The 21,035-nt window shown below is 28.7% G+C and overlaps 1 protein-coding gene and 1 pseudogene across 1 annotated transcript; both read left to right on the top strand.

The window, feature by feature from the left end:
* Nucleotides 1-217: 217 nt before the first annotated feature.
* LOC119684704 lies at nt 218-20,506 on the top strand (the record flags this gene model as incomplete). The annotated part of the gene is given in 22 exon segments (XM_038098840.1): nt 218-362; nt 2,954-3,055; nt 6,229-6,336; nt 6,400-6,504; nt 7,249-7,373; nt 7,428-7,547; nt 7,615-7,855; nt 8,838-8,957; nt 9,079-9,192; nt 9,291-9,404; nt 10,093-10,223; nt 11,637-11,747; nt 11,800-12,082; nt 12,347-12,460; nt 12,518-12,640; nt 13,264-13,359; nt 13,418-13,539; nt 14,229-14,366; nt 14,432-14,973; nt 15,826-15,915; nt 15,976-16,145; nt 19,594-20,506. Coding segments are annotated over 22 exon segments (3,990 nt in total). The 5' UTR covers nt 218-288.
* LOC119673655 lies at nt 17,680-17,788 on the top strand (annotated as a pseudogene).
* Nucleotides 20,507-21,035: the final 529 nt, after the last annotated feature.

Consider the following 21,035-nt stretch of genomic DNA (forward strand, 5'->3'; position numbering starts at 1 on the left):
TATTTATAAATGCACTATGTAAAATAATTTATGATAATTATTTTTAGTATAAAAAACTATAAAAACAATGGAATATTATTAAATTATTAAATTTATTACATGATTACGTACAAAGTATATAAATTTATAATCTCAGCAAAACTACGGTTGAGAAACACTGGCATGGGAGCAATCAAGTACTGTTCGATGTAGTTTGCGTTTAGTCATTCGGCGATCGTGTTCAGATCCGTGTGTCTTGTCGCAAACTCTTTATAGTTTTACAGGTGGAAAATTAAATAAAAATAAAAAATGTGTTCAATTGAAAAGTTACAAAAGCATTTGGCTTTAAGTTTACAATCCAATTGGGATACTGTTTCTGATTTGTGAGCATTATTTAATTATCATTTGTTTAAGTTTTGTTTATTCACAATGTTTTATTGAGATTTATTTAAGAATTAATAACTTTATATTCTTTTAATGTAGTTTTTTTTTTGCTGCTTTTTTTCATTGCGGCAACGAGCTTCGTAAGTTCATGCATGATCGAAAATTGAAATCACTTTTCTTTTTTCTAGAAATTATTATTGTAGAAATATTATTCCTTTTTAGTTGTTAAAAAAAACGTTATTCTTTAAATAAAAAAATAAAATGTGTTAAATTCTTAAGATATTAATATTTTTGAGTTAACGATTGATCATATATATTAATGATTCATTGATATATACTTAGATGTATGTATATATTAAGTGGAAGACTTAATACGCAGTAAGAAACCATTCAGGCCAAACTTTAAAGATTAATAGTAAATTTTTTTACATTAATTAATAGGATATAAAAATTATTGCCTGTAACTAAATAATTCACATCCATATATGTTACATATAAAGCACATTTTTGAATGTATAGACATAAGTGTAACTAAAATGCCAACTTTACTATTAAAAGGTAACGAGAATGATAAAAAAGAATATAACGCCCATAATGCCATCCGACTTGTCATGTTTGGTAATATCGATAATGACGTCACGTGAGAATGCATTTCTATTGGCCAAGCATATATTATTATTAAGTATTAATAAAATACTTGAAAATGTACAATAGACAACATTTATTTGGTAAAGTACAGAAATATTTCAAAGTTGCCAGTGCACTGCTTTTTTAACGAAATTCTGTTATTTCATTTCTAAACACAGAGACGCTTTTTTTGCAGTACAGTTGACGCTATGATCTTAGATATACCGGTTTATAATTTGCTTGGTAAAAATTTTTAATATGCGACTATATTTGAAATACAAATCAAGAGTAAACAAATATAGAGAAGGAAGCTCAATCTCTAGACATGTTTAATAGTAATCGAAATTTTATATTCATAATTTTTTTATGAAATAAACCAAAAGAATTTCTATTTAATTCCTTTTTGTTGTAATTAAAATTCTCCCCACACCTTTGCCTTATTATATACCAATGATTTTGTGAGTGCGTAATATAATTTGAAGTTTGCTCTGAATGGTGCTCCTTTGCTTACAAAAATATTTTCCACCAGAAGTTAATAGCTCTTATAGCTTTTTAATTTCAATAATTTGAATGCTTATTAAATGTATCTATTATATTCTTATATATAATACAATATACTTTATTGATTAAAGTTATATAGATTTACAATTTAATATTAATAATAATAATAATTACGGCACGGCACGCTTACTCCTTTGAGCACAACGACGAAACACGCATTTTGTATTTTTTCCTTTTTTATCTATTTCTTTATACAGGGTTGCCATGATCGAATATACTACAGTATCATTTTAGTCCAATCATATACCAATACAAATATACGCCTCAGTTATATGTACTGTTTCTTCACTTAGATCCTTAATTTGTATTTCACAAGTGAATGCTATTTTCTATTTGATGTTTATTTAATCCATGTGGAACCCATTTATTAGTTTATTGATCTCCATTGCTCCTAAACGTTTGCTGATTGTTTCCGTTGACACATTTAATACGTTTATCAATTGCTGTTGAATTTGAGTTGGGTCATTATCCTATGACTTCTGTAATTGCTTGGAAAGAACTTATGCATACACCTGATAAAATATAATTTATTATGTTTCATATGATATTTTTTTTAGTTCTGTAGAAATAAGTTATATTCAATTAGAAAAAATACAATTCATTAGACGAAAACTTATAACACACCGATTATATATTTTATTAAAAAGAAATTAGAAAATATTTATGTAATGAAAATGGAAAAAGTAGATAATTATATAAATTTATTAACAATAGGAGTATTTAAACGTTGCTCGGTAACATGGTATTCGGTAAAGTGATAAAATGATAAACGTCTGAACGTTTGCTTTTAGTTCTTCTTTAGTAAAGTTGCCAAAGCAGTTGGATTTATTTTGTTTGTTTAATTGTATGTAAAAGGAAGAAAATAACAGGAAATTAGCAAGAAAAATACTAAAAAATAATTTACCAGGTGTCTACACTAGCTTTGAGAAGTTTTGTGCTTATGGTTTCACATTTTCAGTAGTGCATACTAACACATTCGCAAATAAAATTCGAATATAATACGTATGTATGTGTGTTCGAAGAAATAAATTTATCGAAAACATTAGTCAGTGTATATGCGGGGTTAATATTAAAGTAAAACTGAATTTTTTTTAAATATAATTACTTTTTAATTTATTATTCTTTAAACACTTTCAAAACTAAAATTAAATTTTATGTAAAGATTTACAATTATAAGAATAATAAGTAATATTTTGCTGAATACTAAAAAATTAACAGACCTGATGCCTCGGTAATTCGTTATCTCGATAACTTTGTAATTTTTCAAAAACAAATACATAATAAATTTTATTCTTAACGTTTACAGTGGTTACGTCAGATACACCCATTGTTTTCATATATTTTTTATATATTATTTTCCATTGTATTTTATGATTTTATAGTTTTCATTTTATATTTTTAGGTTTTCAGACGATCCAGACATTGTTAATGAAACAATAAAGAAATTTATTCCCGAGCAAGAGTACAGTGTAGATAAAATATGTTTAAACCTTTTAAATTTTGTGTAAGTATGAACATAATATTTAATAATATTGATTGCGTTATTGCAAGTAGTGCATTCTAAATAAAATTAAATTATCTAATGTAAGATTGATCTTAGTGGCTAATTCACTGCGTTTGGACCTTATGTGACTATTTAAACACACTCCATTCCAAACTAATTAATATTATTGACCAAAGTTCTAAGTGTATGTATATCTATTGTTTATCAGGCATGCTCTGAATTTCGACTTCATTTCAAATCGAAATTCAATTTGAAACGGAATAAACCCGTTTTGGGTGTTCCAGAAATTGAATATTTTCATGCGGTTTCAAAATGAACTCAAAATGAATAAAATGAATTTAAACAGCTGTTGACTATTTTAACAAGTTGTGAAATATATTTTTGCCGTTTTGAAAAATATTCAAAATTCTTAAGTGAAATTTTTAAATTTTAATAAGTAAAATATAAAAAAAACAGTTTTTATAAAATGTTCAGAATGCTAGCATTGGTGGCAGCTGAAAATAATAGTCACACAAATGAAAAATAAAAAGACGGATTTTAAGAGATTGCAGCAATCCGTTAGATTTGAATGAGTCGACGTAAGTCAAAATTATTATTTTCTTTATTTACATAACTTGAAACTGATTTAATTCAAAAAAAATGTAATTATACTTACATGTTATTTTCACTACTTTTAAATTCACAACTATTTCGATAAGTGTTTTTAATCACATGTTTTTATGCGGATTCGGTTTCTAGAGCCAGCAAATTCATTCGATTTCATTTGTGAAATCGCAAATGAATCGATAAAAGCATGCCTGTATATCTTTTTAAATTCTCTAAAAATACTGTTCTCCACAATTTTATCTAATACTATAAAAGCTGTGCAGTGATAGAATAGATGTTTAAAAATCTGTTTCTACTCAAATATACTGAGTACAATACAATATACATATATACAATTCAATATATATGTTGTGTTGCAAAATACTTTTTTCGTACCTTCGAAACCAATACTGTTTTAATAGATATAGATACATTCTTACTACCGTGCTAAGGGAAGGTTCTAGTATTCCTTGACTAGGGAGAGAGCAATATGGAATCTTTTTCATTTACTATATTTCGATTGTAATTTCAAACAATTGAGGTGCTTTACCGATGCAAGTGTTATTCATACCGGTTTGCTATCCATCAGAATAATATTTTTTATATCTAAACTTTTATATTTTTACCTACAAACTTAACATTATTTAATAATTCTAACAGTTTTAATTATACATATCCTTCTTAATATGATGATGAATAATTAACGGCCGTTATTTGGAAGATAAATCCAAAAAGCAAAATAGTGAATAGAGTTGTCATAACGTCTAATATTCAACACTTTTTTCATATTTACTGAAACCACGACAAATATATTGTATGTTAAGATTCCAGTCTTTCTTTGTCTATTCAGGCATTGCGAACAATTCCCTTAGGCTTCCTAATGAGGTCAACGTTTTTCAGACTGAAGTTTTAATGATTAAGAAAGCATGTCGGCTAATTGCAAGTCACATTAAGGACAGTTGTATTGATTATCATTGATAAAGACAAAAGACCTATTAAATTATCTAAATGGGACTAAATGGGACGGGACAACAGACTAAATACCATATTTTTCTTAAGGTTTCTTGTGAGAAATGTGGTAGCACAAAAAAAAAATCGCTAATTGAGGAAAATGAAAAGGTAATTGTTGGTCTTCAGCAGTTAATCCGTTCAAATGACCCTGCGTAGTTAACATAAATGCGTTCTGATGGTTTCATGGAGATTATTGCATTTTATCATTCAATTAGTTTTTCATACATATGCAATATACTTGTCTCTGTGCCTGGTCAATATATAAATGAAAGAACAATGCCCTTTATTTTTGCTGTTCTCAGATGCGATGCTTTCAGGTTCTTAAAAAGTTTGTTTTGACAGCTCATATGAATGGGATCCTGAAGTTTGCTGTAACTGTACAATGTAGCAATTGTTGTAATTACAGATAAGCGCGTGACAGATGATTGGCATGTGCATCTGCTTTTGAATTTGTGTACACAACTTTTTAGTCGAATTTGCTTGAAAAACCTGTGATAACTACTTACGATTCCTGATCAGTATCCAATGCTAAACGCATAGGAAAATGTTTGTACTGTCCACACAGTTTCCAGTACCTCCGTATAAATTTATGCACATTGAAGTTATTGCATAAGCAATTGGTAGCTCTCCACCTTATTTTCAAAACGATGTGAGAATACATATCTAATCTATATATTTATGAGATATATGCATGTCATATACATCAATACGATGATCCACAAACTTCACAAATAAAGAGGCAAATACCCACCTGGACTTTGACGCAAATCGTGTTATCTGATACGGTATAATATGATTTCTAAAACTCGCAACAGTTTATCAAAATCCTGAGCAAATACGTCCTCGAAAAATCCTCCTCGTTCGGCATACCACGCCATACTGTTTCTATTTTCCGTTACCATATCGCTGGCATGTTCGCTGCTCGACACATCGTGGGATTACTAATCCATACGTAATTGAGTTTCAAAATCCGCATGACCTGTTTCAAAGTCCGCATGCGTCCAGTACTTAAGTTTGGTGTTTTACGCAAACAGTATAGCGTTGAGCCGATCACATTTTTACAAAGTAAAAGAAGAGAAGAAAGAGCTTCTTTTGCAAGCAGTTTTGTGGAGGTTAGTACTTTAATTTGGCTGTATGGAAAATAGAGTTCAAGAGCTTTCCACTCTCGCGTAAATTACGATATTAATTTTTTTTCGCAAATGTATCTTCTTGCACGACAAATAGATTTAGTCGCCATGCCATTTTATTTATTATAGCGATAACTGTAATTCGTCCATTTCAATTAACCTGATAACCAATAAAGCTTAAAAATCGCAAGTAAAATGTTGGATCGACCTGACTTTTGTTCACCATTCGAATGAAAGGTTCATAAATAATATATAAACATACGTATACACAGTCTTCGATATGTTCTACGATATATTTCTGCACTACAACTCAGGTCCCAGAATTACTGGAGGGTGAATAACAGAATTAAGTTACAGTGAAGATATGCGCATTTACTTTTTCAATTTTATAAATAAATTTATCTACAACTAACGTACATATATATACCAATTAAATTTTTACATTTTTAGCTCTAATAATGATGTTAATGCATTAAAAATTCATTTGGAAGAAATTTTTGACGAATATGAAATTGATGATAAAATTAAAGAAATGAAAATGGCATTTATGGAATTAATGTAAGTAATATTTTATATATTAAATTATATTAACTTTCAAATTTCATCTTTGCTTTTTTAAAGGTTTTCATTCGAAACTGCAAATGTTATGAGCAAAATTAAGAGCTTCCCACGAGAAAATGATGATAAAAATGAAACGGAATTGATTTTTTTACTATTTAATAATGTGTATGTGAAAGGAACAGAATTATTTTCTATTCAGGGTGATCAAATTAGTACTATATATTTTTCAAACGTCACATTTATTACTTTCTCCTGAGATTAACTAAAATTAATAATTCAATATTGATCAGGAAATCAGCCAATAATATGCATTATCTACAAAGCTTGGTATTTGTAATGTGACTGAAAAATTCAGGTGAAATGGTTCAAATTCAGGTATTTGAAAGCACACCTTTGCACATATGAATGCTATATACCAATGTTTTAATAAAAATCTTGAAAAATCGATCAGATCAATCAGTAAATTGAACTCTCTTATGGCACCATAGGGAAGAGTTTTAATTAAAATATAAATTTCAAGGTGTTATAAAATTTAGATTATGCAAAAATTTGAATAAAGTGATCATTTATTGCTTAGAAAATTTCTCGTAAAATCATCTTTAACCATAAAGACTTTTTGGTTGAATGAATTCGTAAAACTAGTCAAAATGAACAGATTGGATTGATTTTGGATCTGAAGGTGTAAATAAACCGTTTTTTGTTTTGGATACAAAAATAACTTATTTTTTGTGAAATGAGTCAGCTCATTTGGACTTGGATGATATATTCGTTTATAAGATGACTTAATATGTTATGTATCTCGTAATGGAATCTGTTATTGATATAAACATCAAAATATTGTATATAGTTCCTATTTGATCATCCTTTCTACACACAAATGGGTAAATTGACTATTCCTTATAATTTTAGTTTGTCTCAAAAGGATGGTGATCTATTTAGAACAACTATTAAAGCCTTCTTACCAGACTTGCAAGCAGCGAATCCAGTTATAAACAAAATCAGGAAATCATTTCTAAGTGCCCTAAATGATAATAGTAGAATTTTTTAAATTTTTCTGTGAATTTTTAACATATGTAGCTTATTTTCAGAAAATAAGATCAAGTATACAATGTCTGGTGTTATTTTTGTATTTGTTGCAGATGAGAAAAATCTTGAATTGGCAATGAGAGCCGAAAACTTCACATGCCACATAGTTTTGTGCGGTATCTGTAAGTATCTTGAATAAGGTACATGAAATGTTGACGAAATTTCTTCACTCATTTATTTATTTCAAAGATAACACTGGTGTGAAATTTATTGATGAATACGGCTTAGAATATCAAAATTGGATTGCATACAAAACGAAAAATTTATTACCCTCAGGTGTTATGGTTATACCAAAAAATGGTGCTTATACATTCGACAATAATGATGAAGTACTGTTAGAAGTTTCTAAAACTCCAGCAACCCAAAATCTGCATCGAGCGATTGATGTGCATCATATTTTTGAAAAGAATAGAAACATGTTAACGGATCTGTAAGTAATAAACTAAATAGAATTATAGAGAAGAAAGTACACACAGGATCTATATCAGAAAAATTTTAAACTTTTTCGTATCGGTTTTGTTTTTGTTTTTGCCATTGATGTATATTTTATGCAAATTATAACTTCATGTACTTCGGTTCATACATATATTTATAGATTTACGATAATTAACTGTCTTTTTCTCTACTAATATTTTTTCAACATATATACTAAAGTAATTTTAAACACAATTCAAAAATGAGTTCAATTTCTGATCCACTGAACGGTTCAGTGCCGTTACTGACAGCATAGTCTTCGATCAAGGCAATTGAATACAGAATAATTTAAATAAATATAAAATATATATTACATTAACTAATAATGTATCGATAACTTTTTTTAATATATTGTTCATATTGTTCTTCGGACATCAACGGTGTTGGTGTGTGTAAAGCAAAACGTCAACAGCCTCAGCAAGGTCTCTCATTTTTATATTCGGACGCATTACTTTTCACACATAACCCACATACTTATTAGTTATCTATTTAGTTATCAGGTTACCTATTTTCTGATTATTTTATTTTGTGCTTAAATTTTAATGTGAAACGTCTCTACAGAATTGTTCTTCTTCAAAAATATTGAAAATAGAATTTGAATGTTCTCTGGTTGCTATTGTAGCCCGCCGGGATCTGAAAAGCAGACAACATGTAAGTATTAAAAGACGAATACCTGGGTTCGAATGGAGATGGATGGTAAAGATAGGGGAAATGTTCTCTGGTCGATATGTTATGCTTATATCTTTCTGCACGGAAAAAGAAACGAAAAAATAAAGAACACATAATAATAAAAAACATTTAACATAAAATATATTAAATTTCAAACCAAGTCAATCTATTCCTTTTATATAGAAATATTTTTGGCGAAATAACTAATATAAGGAAATGTCACAAATGTCAATCTTCAAAAAAGTGTAAAAATTCATTTTTTTTTTTAGTTTAGCTGAAAATAAAATACCTGAGTTACGTGAAAAAATTCAAGATATTTTTGGATATAAACCTGAAGAAATATGTTCGGATGACGTCGAGAATATTACAATGAATTTAATACGATATGTGTAAGAAAATAATTATTAAGAAATTATAATAATTTTTACTCATATCAGAATTATTATATAAAATTAATTAAGAATATTATATTAATAATATTATAATATTATTTTATTACCTCCTTTACAGATTCCTAAGATTCAAATATGAAAGTGTGTTTTCGGATTGTTTAGACAAGTATTTTTCGGAGAATGAAATACAATCGAAAAGGATAGTGATGCGAGAGGAATTATTACAGTTTTGGTAAGTGAAACATTTTATTCATATTTATTTGGTATAGTAAATATTTACATTTCTTTAAAATATAATAGTATATAACTTTTTTATTGTTTTTGTAATAGGTTTGAAGCAGAGAATGGTGATGAATTAAAGGGAATCATGCAGAATCTCGTAACACAGTATGATAAAGATGAAATAACTGAGTCAGAATTACAATCAGAAATAATTAATCTGCTGTAATTATTAATTTCATTTTATTAAATGTTACGATTAAGATATTCGAGGTTTCACATTTAATGACGAATTTTCGCATATGTTACTTTTCTGAGCAAGTTTTCGAATTGGGAATAAAGCAGTGGGATTTTATTGTACCTGCAACTGATGTAGCTGTTTCGAAGCGGTATTCAGTGTTATTTTCTTCTGTTTCTTTAACGGTTAATATAAGTATTTTAATATAAACAATCTTAATTGTTTAAACAATTTGTTAAACTTTCAATCAATTATCTTTAAAACGCAACAAATTTCAAATCTCTATCCTTTATATAGTCTGAGACATGCCCATTTGAAAATGTGTCCACAATGCCTATTCTCAAAACCCCATATCTCCTAGATAACAAATCGCAATATTTTTTCCCGACATACGGGTCTTGTTATTTTATGAAAGAATTTTATAGGAGGAGATGATGAGTTCAAAAAAATGTTAGATTTGTAAAAGAATGATTATTTACATAAACTTTGAAAAAAAAACCAATTAGGTGCACATTTAATGAATTTCGAAGGTTAACAACTCAAAACAAAGCTGTATTGCTCAGAATAGTGAAATAGATTAAAATCCGTCATGAAAACTTGGCGCCACGAAAATCGTTATCATGTTTATAATATAAATTTTTTAATGAAAAATTTTTAAATTTCTTATTAACACAGATTAAGTAATAACGGCGATAATTTTTTACATAAAATAAAACTAATGGTTCCATCTCGTAAGCCTGATGCAGAAACTCAACAGCGATGTAAAAGAATTATCGACAACGCATTGAAATGTTTCGACCAGCAAAGTAAATATTTAAAGATTTATATTCACTTAAATCTATATTGTAATGTTGACAGTATTAGGTTAAATATATATTATATATAACGTATTTAAAATATAAAATTTAGAGATTCCATATTCAGTATGTTTTTTTAAAAATTTAAAAATATATATATATATTTTTTTATTCTAAAAAAAAATTCTATTAAGTTAAATATGTTTTAATTTTTTTTACTAACTTCATATATATTTTGACTGAAATCACTATTACTATAAAATTTTAGGATTTTCACAGGATTTTAAGGACACTTTTAAAAATTCAAGAGATTGAACCAAAAGATTGTTAGAGCAGTATTAGTTTTTGTCGGATTAAAACGTATAAGTCCTAATATTATCATCATTACATGCTTTTTCTTCTCTTGATCAATGTGAGCCACTTCTTCTTACAATTTTTAGCTTTTACCGTAGTAAGTGCTAACAATAAAGAGAAATGCATGTTAATTATTAAGCCATATTGTAGTAGCTTATAGTGGATAATATCATCGTGACATCAGAAAACAGAATATTACGTTACTTGTCGTCAATTTTACCTTTGCCACCATTTGTAGAGTCTATTTTTTTCGACCGAAATTCTTTTTATACAATATCGTAATGTTTTTTATTTTTCGTTCTTTCTTAAAAATAAATCAATACTGTTTGTTTATAGTATTTATTTGTAGAAGAATATTAGATATATTCAATTTTTGGAGCCCTTTTTTTAACCTCAGCTGTTTGCAAATAGTTATAACAGTATTGTGATTTTTCTTCAGTTTCTTAATTGGGTTACCGTTATCTTAGCATGAGATTCAACCCCTAAGACCAAACCTCAACCGCGATTTTTACATTAGAACCATATTTCGCTTGAATACCTTTCATCAGTGGCGGAGTTAGACCAATTCTGGACGTCAGTGACATCAGAATTGCGAGGCCCTTTCATTATCGAGTTATAAAAGTAAATAATTTATATTTATTAATATAACAAAGCATTTATAAAAGTTTTATTGCTAATCAAATTAAAATAAATGCAAATTAAAATAAATGAATTTTCCTATCTTTAGCCCTACTGTATATTTTAAAATTATATCATAATTTGCACCAGCAGCTATTTTTGCTCTAAATGATTGAATTACTAATGCAGATAGTCTTGTTATGTTCATCATCATCATCAAGTAGACCTTAATCAATTTTAGATTTGAGAAGCTCCTTTTATTTATAAGCATTTAGTTTTGGTTTTTTATGAGTGCACTCTGAGTGTTAAAATTATAACTCGTTGCAGTTTTCTGACGTATATATATGTGTATATATATTGTTCTATATAACATATAGAAAATTTTAACATATATTTAATCGCAGCTTAGTGCAGTTCAAAATAATAACTAATTAAATTTTTTTATTGCAGGAGCTTTCAGATGTTTGAACTTTAAATTTCAAATGCGTTTGGTTTTGGTTTGTAAAAAGAATTGCACCCAAGGTCTAGCTTCTCAAAATTTTACTTGGCGTTTAATTTCTGGTAAATTTTATATTATGTACGATATTCATAATGTTTTTATTCGATTTTATAGGAACGTCATATAATGGACGTTTTATTTTATTTGATGATGAGCACCTTTTATATTCATGTTGGCAGGACTTTTTGCAAAGTGTCAAGTTTACTGAACGCACAATCATCGCACCAAGAGATGGTGAATACGATTATGATGAAAATTGTAGAATTGTATTAGATGTTCACGAATATGCTCATAACAGTCGAAATTTACCTTCCAATGTTAGGCAACGATCTGTTCGAGAGATTCAACAGGACTTCGCTAATAATAGTGGAATCGGCACCGAAATTACTTGGGACTTGTAAGTTGTTAATTTCTAATTCTTAGTTCTTAGTTTATTTCGTAGAAGTACGAATTTGCACATAAAGCCAAGTGGACATAAAAACGGTTTCGACATATTATTAACATATTATTTGTTTTAAAGATGGCATCATCGAATAGAACTTTACATATAATCTTATAGAAAAAGCAATTATTATGATCTAGGCATTTTTTTATATTTTCGAAAAAAATAACATATTTGATTTTATTATTAAAAATGTTTCTTTTATTTTTATGTTTCAAGTACACCCAAAGATAAAAAGGATGTTCTGAAGCAAAAAATTAAATATCTTATACCAGGCCCAGAGCTAAAGACAAAAGATATTGACGACATATTTATTGCTGCATTCCGCACATTGTAGGATAACAAAAAACATTAATAATGTGATCATATATTTTCAATATTTTTTTGTAGATATTTGTACGACGCGAGTGCATTATTAGCTCAGGTCCAAAAAGTCATAACTAATAAAAACGTTGATGAACTTAGAAATATAGGAGAGGAAATAAAATCATCTATACAAATTTTTTTTAATGAGTAAGTAATACTGTATGATACAAATATTTTATACATTTTTTGTGTATTTCATAAATATAATCATTACCATCATTAAAATATCATTATTTAATACTTCTTTTGTATTTGTTGGTAATTACATGCTTTAGTAATTTCTTGGGCAAGGTCTTATACTGATGTATTTCTAGAGAATGGATGCTACAGGCTATGAAAGCTATAGTGCTGTTATTAAAAACCAAAATTTCGGTATCATTAAGTAACGATATCATGCAGAATTATGTTAAAGACAAGTACTGATCAGATATTTACTTGCTTGATTTCGGAGATAACTTCAAAAGCGTTTGCAGTTCTTCTTTTTACGAAAATAATGTCGCGAATATTATTTGTAAAGTTGTATCAACTTTACAACTTTCTGTGATGTTGTGTTCTTTGTGAGGAAACCCGCGCCAAAAATCCCTACTTCTGCTTTTGATATCGCGACATAGCTGAAAAATTCGGCAAAATACCTTTTAAAGAACAATTTTAATGATAAAATGTTTCATTTAGTATTTCGTCAAAAAATCACCACACATATATCATAAGCCATAATTTCTGTCATTGATTCAAAGTACATAATTAATTTATTGTTAATAAATTTTTAACAGGAGATCAGATTTGTACGAAGAAATTCTTAAATGGAGAGCAATTTTTGTAACTGTTCTGAGAGATATCCAGTTAAGAGTTTGGCTTTTTGAAATATTGTGAGATGAATATTTTATTCTATTTACTACTATATATACTTGTAAATATTTTTTCAAGATTATCTGAGTCAGATTGTGAAGATTTAAGGAAGAGAATAGAAGCTGTTTTACCCAAACAAAAAGGACAGAAGGCCGTAGAAGAAATGCGAGAGACATTATTTCAAAGTATTTGGCAACAGAGTAAGTAACTTTTATGCACATGCATTTCTGCACTATTAAATATAAGTTGATATTAAATATTTTTTTTGTTGTTATCGAATAATCTTTTAACGACCACTTGGTCAATGTCAAACAAATAAGGAACCATTTTATAATATCTTTACACTTATAATTATCAGAGCTTTTTAAACATGATACTTATCTGATTGCTGCATAATTGCCAAGTTAACGCGATAGTGTAAACGTACCGTTAATTGCAATGAGTTAAATGGTGCACTAACAGATAATTATTTTAATAAATTCACCATTTAGAAATATATTAAATGTTTAACAATCAGTCAGTATTAAAATCAAAAGTTTGTACCATCGATCCACTATTTTGATTTCACTCAGAATCTTTATTCAAATGATGCTTATCATTCCTTAAACTCTCTTATAGGAGTTTTTAATTCTTTTTTGTTATAGCTTACAATCAGTAACGTGAGTGCAATAAATTTAGAATTTCTTAATTGAATTTTAAATTATTTATTTTTGATAAAACTAAGAAAAACAATTATAAATTGTTATTATTCGACACGATCTATAAATGCAAGAGGACTTTGGACTAGTGCGGGTTTTAAAGATCTTTCATTTTGTGAAAGAATATTTATTTTGAATAATTATTTTTAAAAATTGAGTTTCTCATTTTTTGATTTTTTTTACTTTTCTAGGAAAATACACTAATGGACATTCCTTAACTTCGATTATATACGTCTTAGTTACACAAAATAATGAAACAAATACACAAAAAATACTTTCATCAACAGAATTTTCTTGTCATCCTGTTTTTCGCGCTCGGAAATGTCTTTGTAAGTTATGAAATTTTGAATATATAAATAAACATTCAATATATAAACAATTTTGTCATTTTCAGCAAAAAAAGCATACTTACAAAATTCAAGTTTAAATTGCTGTATGATATATGTAGATGAGTATGGTCGTGTTTATCAGAATTGGAAATCCTATATAACTGATAATGTATTACCAAGTGGAATAATGATTGCTCCTAAGTATGGCTATTATACCTTTGATAGAGCGAATACAGTTGAATTGGAAATATGTCCAACACCAGCGAATTCTGTTACTAGTAAACTACTTGGTACAGCTGATAGAACTGCGACATGGGCAGGGTTTGCTGCTGTCGCTGTGCCTATTGCAGCATTGTGCTCTCTCCCAGTTGCGGCGCCTGTAATTGCAGCTGCCGCAACAACTGGATTAGTTACTGGCGCTTACGGCGCTATGCGTTCTGGGTACAATTTAATTGACAGAAGCAATCATGAGCAATCGGTAAGTTTGGATGATCGACAAGCTCGTGGGTCTTGGTTAGGAGTCGCAGGTGGATTAATAGGAGTTGGTGCATCGGGTGCTACAAAAGCGATGACATCAGCTGCTGCCATGGGAAGTGAAGTATCGTTGGTAAATAAATGCAATACATTAAATTTGAATTTTAAATGCAATACACACTGTTTAAAATTTTTATTGTATCTAACCTACAATAAAAATGTTGTTTGTTTTATTAAACAAACAAAATAATATGATTCTACAAAATTCCTAAATTCCTTTTCTTTCATCAATTTATTTTCACAAACTTCCATCTTATGAAGGAATTTTGTGACTTGAAGAAAATAAATTATTTGTAAATATTCCTTTTAATGATATCTTATTAAGATATCTAACATATATATGTTAACTGTGCAGCTCCAACAGCAATATTCGTTAATTGCGAAAAGTGTGATCTTGTGATGTTTTTGCTCATTAATTGATGATATTCTGATGATGTTCTAATTTATCCAATGTATTGCATTGTGCTGTATCATATAATGCACTACTGCTTTTTACTAAGCAACGAACGAATTTTAGTGCTGTTAGCAATCAATATGTTCGACTACGTATTGATTTTTTATATAAATCATGGAATTGCCTCTTTCACAATTTGTTATGCTATTCACCTGAACAAAAAAGATAATATATGTGATATATATATATATTACTAGAATTAAAAATGAAATGGAGATAGAAATTTTAATAATACAATTAGTAATATTTAACATTAACATGAAAAATAAATATAAAATATTAAACAAACCTAAATATTTATTTTGTGTGCTCATGAATACAACCACAAACAGTAGACTAAAAGTTAGACATATTCAAAACATTAAAATAGTGTACTGTTTCGTTAGTTAGTGTTTGTTAGTGTTTTTTTCTCTAAAGTATTTTTTCGAACCTATTCATAACTTAAAAATGTTTTTTTTTAACGTGTTTTAGGCCAAGGAAGTTTTAGTAAATGGAATGAATATAACTTCAATTGTGGTTTCTGGAGGTGGCGTAGCAAATGGAATCTTGGATATTTATTTGGTAAGTATTTGTATTACTACAAATAAAAAAGTTTTATTGTTTTGTTGTTTTTTTTTTTAGAAATGTGATGACAATGAAGAAATATCTACTCTTGATTTGTTGCAATTATCAGCGTCTTTAGTATTATTCACCCATTCTGTAAGTAATTTCCGATTAGCGTCAAGCATCGTTAGTGACACAAGAAATGGAACTATACAACAATACCGGGATGGACTTAGCAACCGCCAAAGGTATATGAAACACAAATTATTTATTATGTGTTACAAGAGTTCAAAACTTGAACATTTATACTTGTATATCTAATATGTATATGTATATGTATATGTATATGTATATGTATATGTATATGTATATGTATATGTATATGTATATGTATATGTATATGTATATGTATAATGTATATTATATGGTATATATATATGTATATGTATGGTATATATATGGTATATATATATGTATATGTATGGTATATATATGGTATATATATATGTATATGTATGGTATATATATGGTATATATATATGTATATGTATGGTATATATATGGTATATATATATGTATATGTATGGTATATATATGGTATATATATATGTATATGTATGGTATATATATGGTATATATATATGTATATGTATGGTATATATATGGTATATATATATGTATATGTATGGTATATATATGGTATATATATATGTATATGTATGGTATATGTATATGTATATGTATATGTATATGTATATGTATATGTATATGTATATGTATATGTATATGTATATGTATATGTGTGTTTTAGTGTCGTTTATTGAAAAGTTACTTTTCAATAGTAAGGGAAAGTAACAAACATCCTAATATATATAACTATTGAGTAAATAAAATTTAGTGTAAATATTTGAAAAATTGTTCACAATTTTTGAATACTTTGATATAAGCATATGATTATATACTGTTGTGCGAGTAAATATTATCTGAGATGAACTTTAATCTGAGAAATCGATTTCAAGTTTTAATTAAATTGTGTAAAACAATGACATTAACATAGACGTACGCAGAAGTGAAATTTCGCAGAAGCCCTGATATTATTACAGTTATTATAGTTATATGGGCTCTTGACACTACGACGAAAAATTGTTTTCACTTTAGCTGCATCCAAAAAAGCCGTAATCTTTTCTATATCAATACTTGTTTAGTCTTCTTCGTAGAACAATTGTTTTTGAATATTTCTTCGCCTAAAACGTATAAAACGCAGGCATTCTTCAAGAATATATCTTAGTCTGCATTTGTTAGCTTCTAATAGTCTTAACCGCACTATTTTTTTTCAAAAGTCATATTTTCATATTCGAAGTCATATTTTCTGACATCAAATTCGTTCGCAACTTAATTGTCACCAAAACAACTATATACAGACATCCAGTATAATATAATTTTATTATTATTTTTCTACTACCAAGATAATTAAATTGATTAGAGAAGTTAATGGATTTGCCATAAATCATTTACTATCTAAGGCCATAGATCCTTTACGTAGTAAAGAGAATTCATCAAAATTCGCTGACAATGGCTTTCTGTTGCACCATTTATTTTATGGTTTTTATCAGATCAGATATGATTACCTTATATTTTTCTTGGATCACTATAGCATAGATAAAAAAAATAATAACACAGATCTAAAGTGTTAGTAACCACACCATTTTTCTTTAATCTCTATGGTACAGCAGTAATACCTATTTCATTGAACTCGGTTTGTATTATTCATGGCAAAGATCAACGGCTTCTCGGCCTTATGGCTAAGATCAAAATGTAATATCTGTTTTTATCAGCTTAACATACATACATTATTCATGGATATTAATTTGTTTATATTTTACAAATGATTAGGTTCTTTCTTCGATCGACAGGAGCAGTTATCTTAATGTGGCATAGATTATAATTAACGTCGTTGACAAGTTTAAAAATTCTATCAATCGTTTTGGTTAAAAGTTGGATCCACTTGATTGAAAAGATATTTTTAATTTGAAAGTAGGTTAGGCTAGGTTATATCTGATCAAACTCAGGGTTTAAAACCACCTAGAAACAACCACCGTGATCAAGATGCTCAGAAAAGGGGACAGAGTAGGAGAATCTCAATGAGAATATTTAATTTCCTTTTAGTAAATCCATATGTTATTAAAAAGTTCAGCATAGAAAGAACTCAGTAACGATTTGAATGATATTAACGATATGCCCAAATTGCTTAGGTGTTTCTAGTAAAGTTCTGAAGCACCATTTCTGACTAATTTGTCTGCTTTGCAATTGCCGAAAATATCCCTATGACCGGGGACCCAGATTAGTGATGTAAACTGGACTGAACACAAGGACTTTAAAGCAGCTTGACTGTCTGATAGTATGTTTTTATTCCTGCTAAATATATCATCCATTTTCAAACAAGCTATAGCTTCCCTAATGGCGATCATATTCGCCATATTTAAATCCTCTCCTAAGGAGGGATCACCTGACGTCCATAAATCTCTAGATGGAAATTCAACTTCCGAATTTTCTGTTGAAGTGGAGAATGGAAGAGATGTAGTAAATTTGATAAGGAGTAAAATTAAAGACATTAAGGACGGAGGCGTGTCCATTGTCACTGGGCCTTCACTGTGAGATAGCTTTGAGTTTAAGAGCAGATGAAGCTGTCATTTGTTTACTAATGATATCTAGTGGAAGTAAATGAAGCATCAGATCTAGTACAATGGATGATATGATGCACAAGGCTCCAGTAATACAGAGTTCAGCTCTGCGCTGAAGTACCGAATATACGTACAATGATGCCATATAGCAGTATAGATCTAATAACAGTTATGTATAGCCATTGAGTGAGCTTTTGAATAGCCTTTTGACATAAGAGGAGTGGAATATTGGCTTTCCTAGCGCGCTCTAATGTGTTTGTGTTTTGCTTCCAAGTAAATTTCCTGTCGAAAACAAGCAGGTAGAGAAATATTAGGGATCGCATGGTTTCTGGTGAAAACTATGATCTCGGTTTTTTTGGGATTAACCCCTTAGGCCACTTTTTTGTGTCCATTTGTTTATGATATTTAAACTATTTTGCAAAATATCCCTAAGCGTGGTTTTTTTTCGGCAACCATTATCGCAATATCAACCGTATAAGCAACAGTTTTGCAGCCCGATGTCCTCAGTTTTATTTGCAGTTCATTCATCACTATGTTCTTGAGAAGAGAGGAAAATACTTCCCCTTGGGGAGTACCTCTATTCACCCTTATGCTGGTGATGAGCCCATAGTTGCTTTAATAAGTCTGCCAGTTAGCAACTGATTTATAAAGTTAATGAGCGCATCATCAACACCCAGATCCGAGATTCCGCTTACAACTGCATATGGAAGTTTTTTGGTAAAGGCTCTTTTAATATCTACGAAAACAACCAAACAGAATTTTTTAAATTGAATGGTTTTTTCAATTTTATAATTGAGGGCGTAGAGAGCTGAAAGGGCGTGAATATGAAAGTAACGGTACATTAATTTTATTCTTTAATACTGATTTCTTTAACTTTCAGAAGTTAGTTAGATAAAAAATTTTAAGCATTTTTATTAGACTATTAATTTACCACTGTTGTTGTTAGAGTAATAACCGAATTTAAAAAAACGAACTAGCTTTCTATTATTCTAATTTAATTAATATTTATTTGCAGAAAAATCTTTAATAAAATGTACAAAGAGACAATACGGATTAAAGGCGAAACACAAGGCAAATTGGATATCATACGGACAACAAATGAAATACCCAACAAACAATATTTAAATGATTTATATAAAATAAATAAAAAACTCAATCAGGCAAAAATACGTCCAGCGTTTGGAGCACGAGGAGAAGGTGTTGTACTGAACAATGAAATGTCCGTAAACACTGGAGAATTACGTAATAGCGTTCAACACAATAAAGGTCCAAATGTACTTGGAGGTGTAACTCGGGGAATACCGGAATCACACGCAACTATATCAACATCTTCAATAAATCAAGTGCGATTTATTTATCAAAACTCAATAACTAAGAAACGTGATATCAGCGATGCTTCTAACGATACAGTCACATCTGCGACATATAAATCTGCTTTACTAATTTTGAATACTGGAACTCCGTTTAATTTTGGAAAATTGTGCAAGAAATTAAGTAAGGAATTTTTCGAAAACATTTCAAGCAAAAAAGATTTCGAAAATGTTATGTTCGGAATGGGCCTAAGTTATACAGAAGATGTTATTGACTTTCTTTTGAAATTGGCTAGTGACATAATCACTTCTATTAGACCTGGAATACAAGCTCAAATAGGAATATTTATCTCTACTGAAAGCGTTTTATATAAAATGTTAGATCATTGTTTAACTAATTACGAATCTAGATCTCTAAAATTTTTACAAAATCAATCGGAAGTAATTAAAACAGCTGTTAAAAGACATTTTTTTTCATTTAATCCAAATAACAGTGGATTACAATATTCCTGTGCGACGTGTAGTGGTTATTATACTAATTATAGTGGCTAGTACCTCTGCAAAAATTTAATGGCAACAAAATTTACTTTTAAAATTAAAACAAAAATGTTTAAGCTTGAATTTATATTATATAAAATCATATATTGTATGTCACAAATATTTTAATTTTTTTTTAATAAACTAATAATAAAGAGAATATATTAGTAAAATATTAAACTGTTTGTAATATTGGTTAATATGAACACATATATGAAATTATTCAGGCTTTAGAGCTGTTGGTACTATGCTATCACGGTTCATCTGTTCGTAGACACGCTTTTCGGTTCGAGTAGAATTTTTGAAAAGATCTTTCTTGCACAAAAGAGCTTTCTCTGGTTAATGGTACCATATATGAAATCGTCAATACTAATTTAAATATTAATTTCGTTTTAGACAAAAATTACGTCATTTCGTATTTGAAGAAAATAACGACAGAAAATTATCCTTCATAAAACTTATATTGAAAGGTTCTCTTATGAGATGTTTAAAGATTATTCTGTTTCAAGAACGCAAAATGATTCAGTTATTTCTGATCTCGGAGATATTCCATCAGTCATATGAGAGGCACGTGAACCTTGACGATCGTGTGTCTCACAATTCTTTAAAA

This window comes from Teleopsis dalmanni, chromosome 1 (assembly GCF_002237135.1).
Source record: "Teleopsis dalmanni isolate 2A chromosome 1, ASM223713v2, whole genome shotgun sequence".
NCBI lineage: Eukaryota > Metazoa > Arthropoda > Insecta > Diptera > Diopsidae > Teleopsis > Teleopsis dalmanni.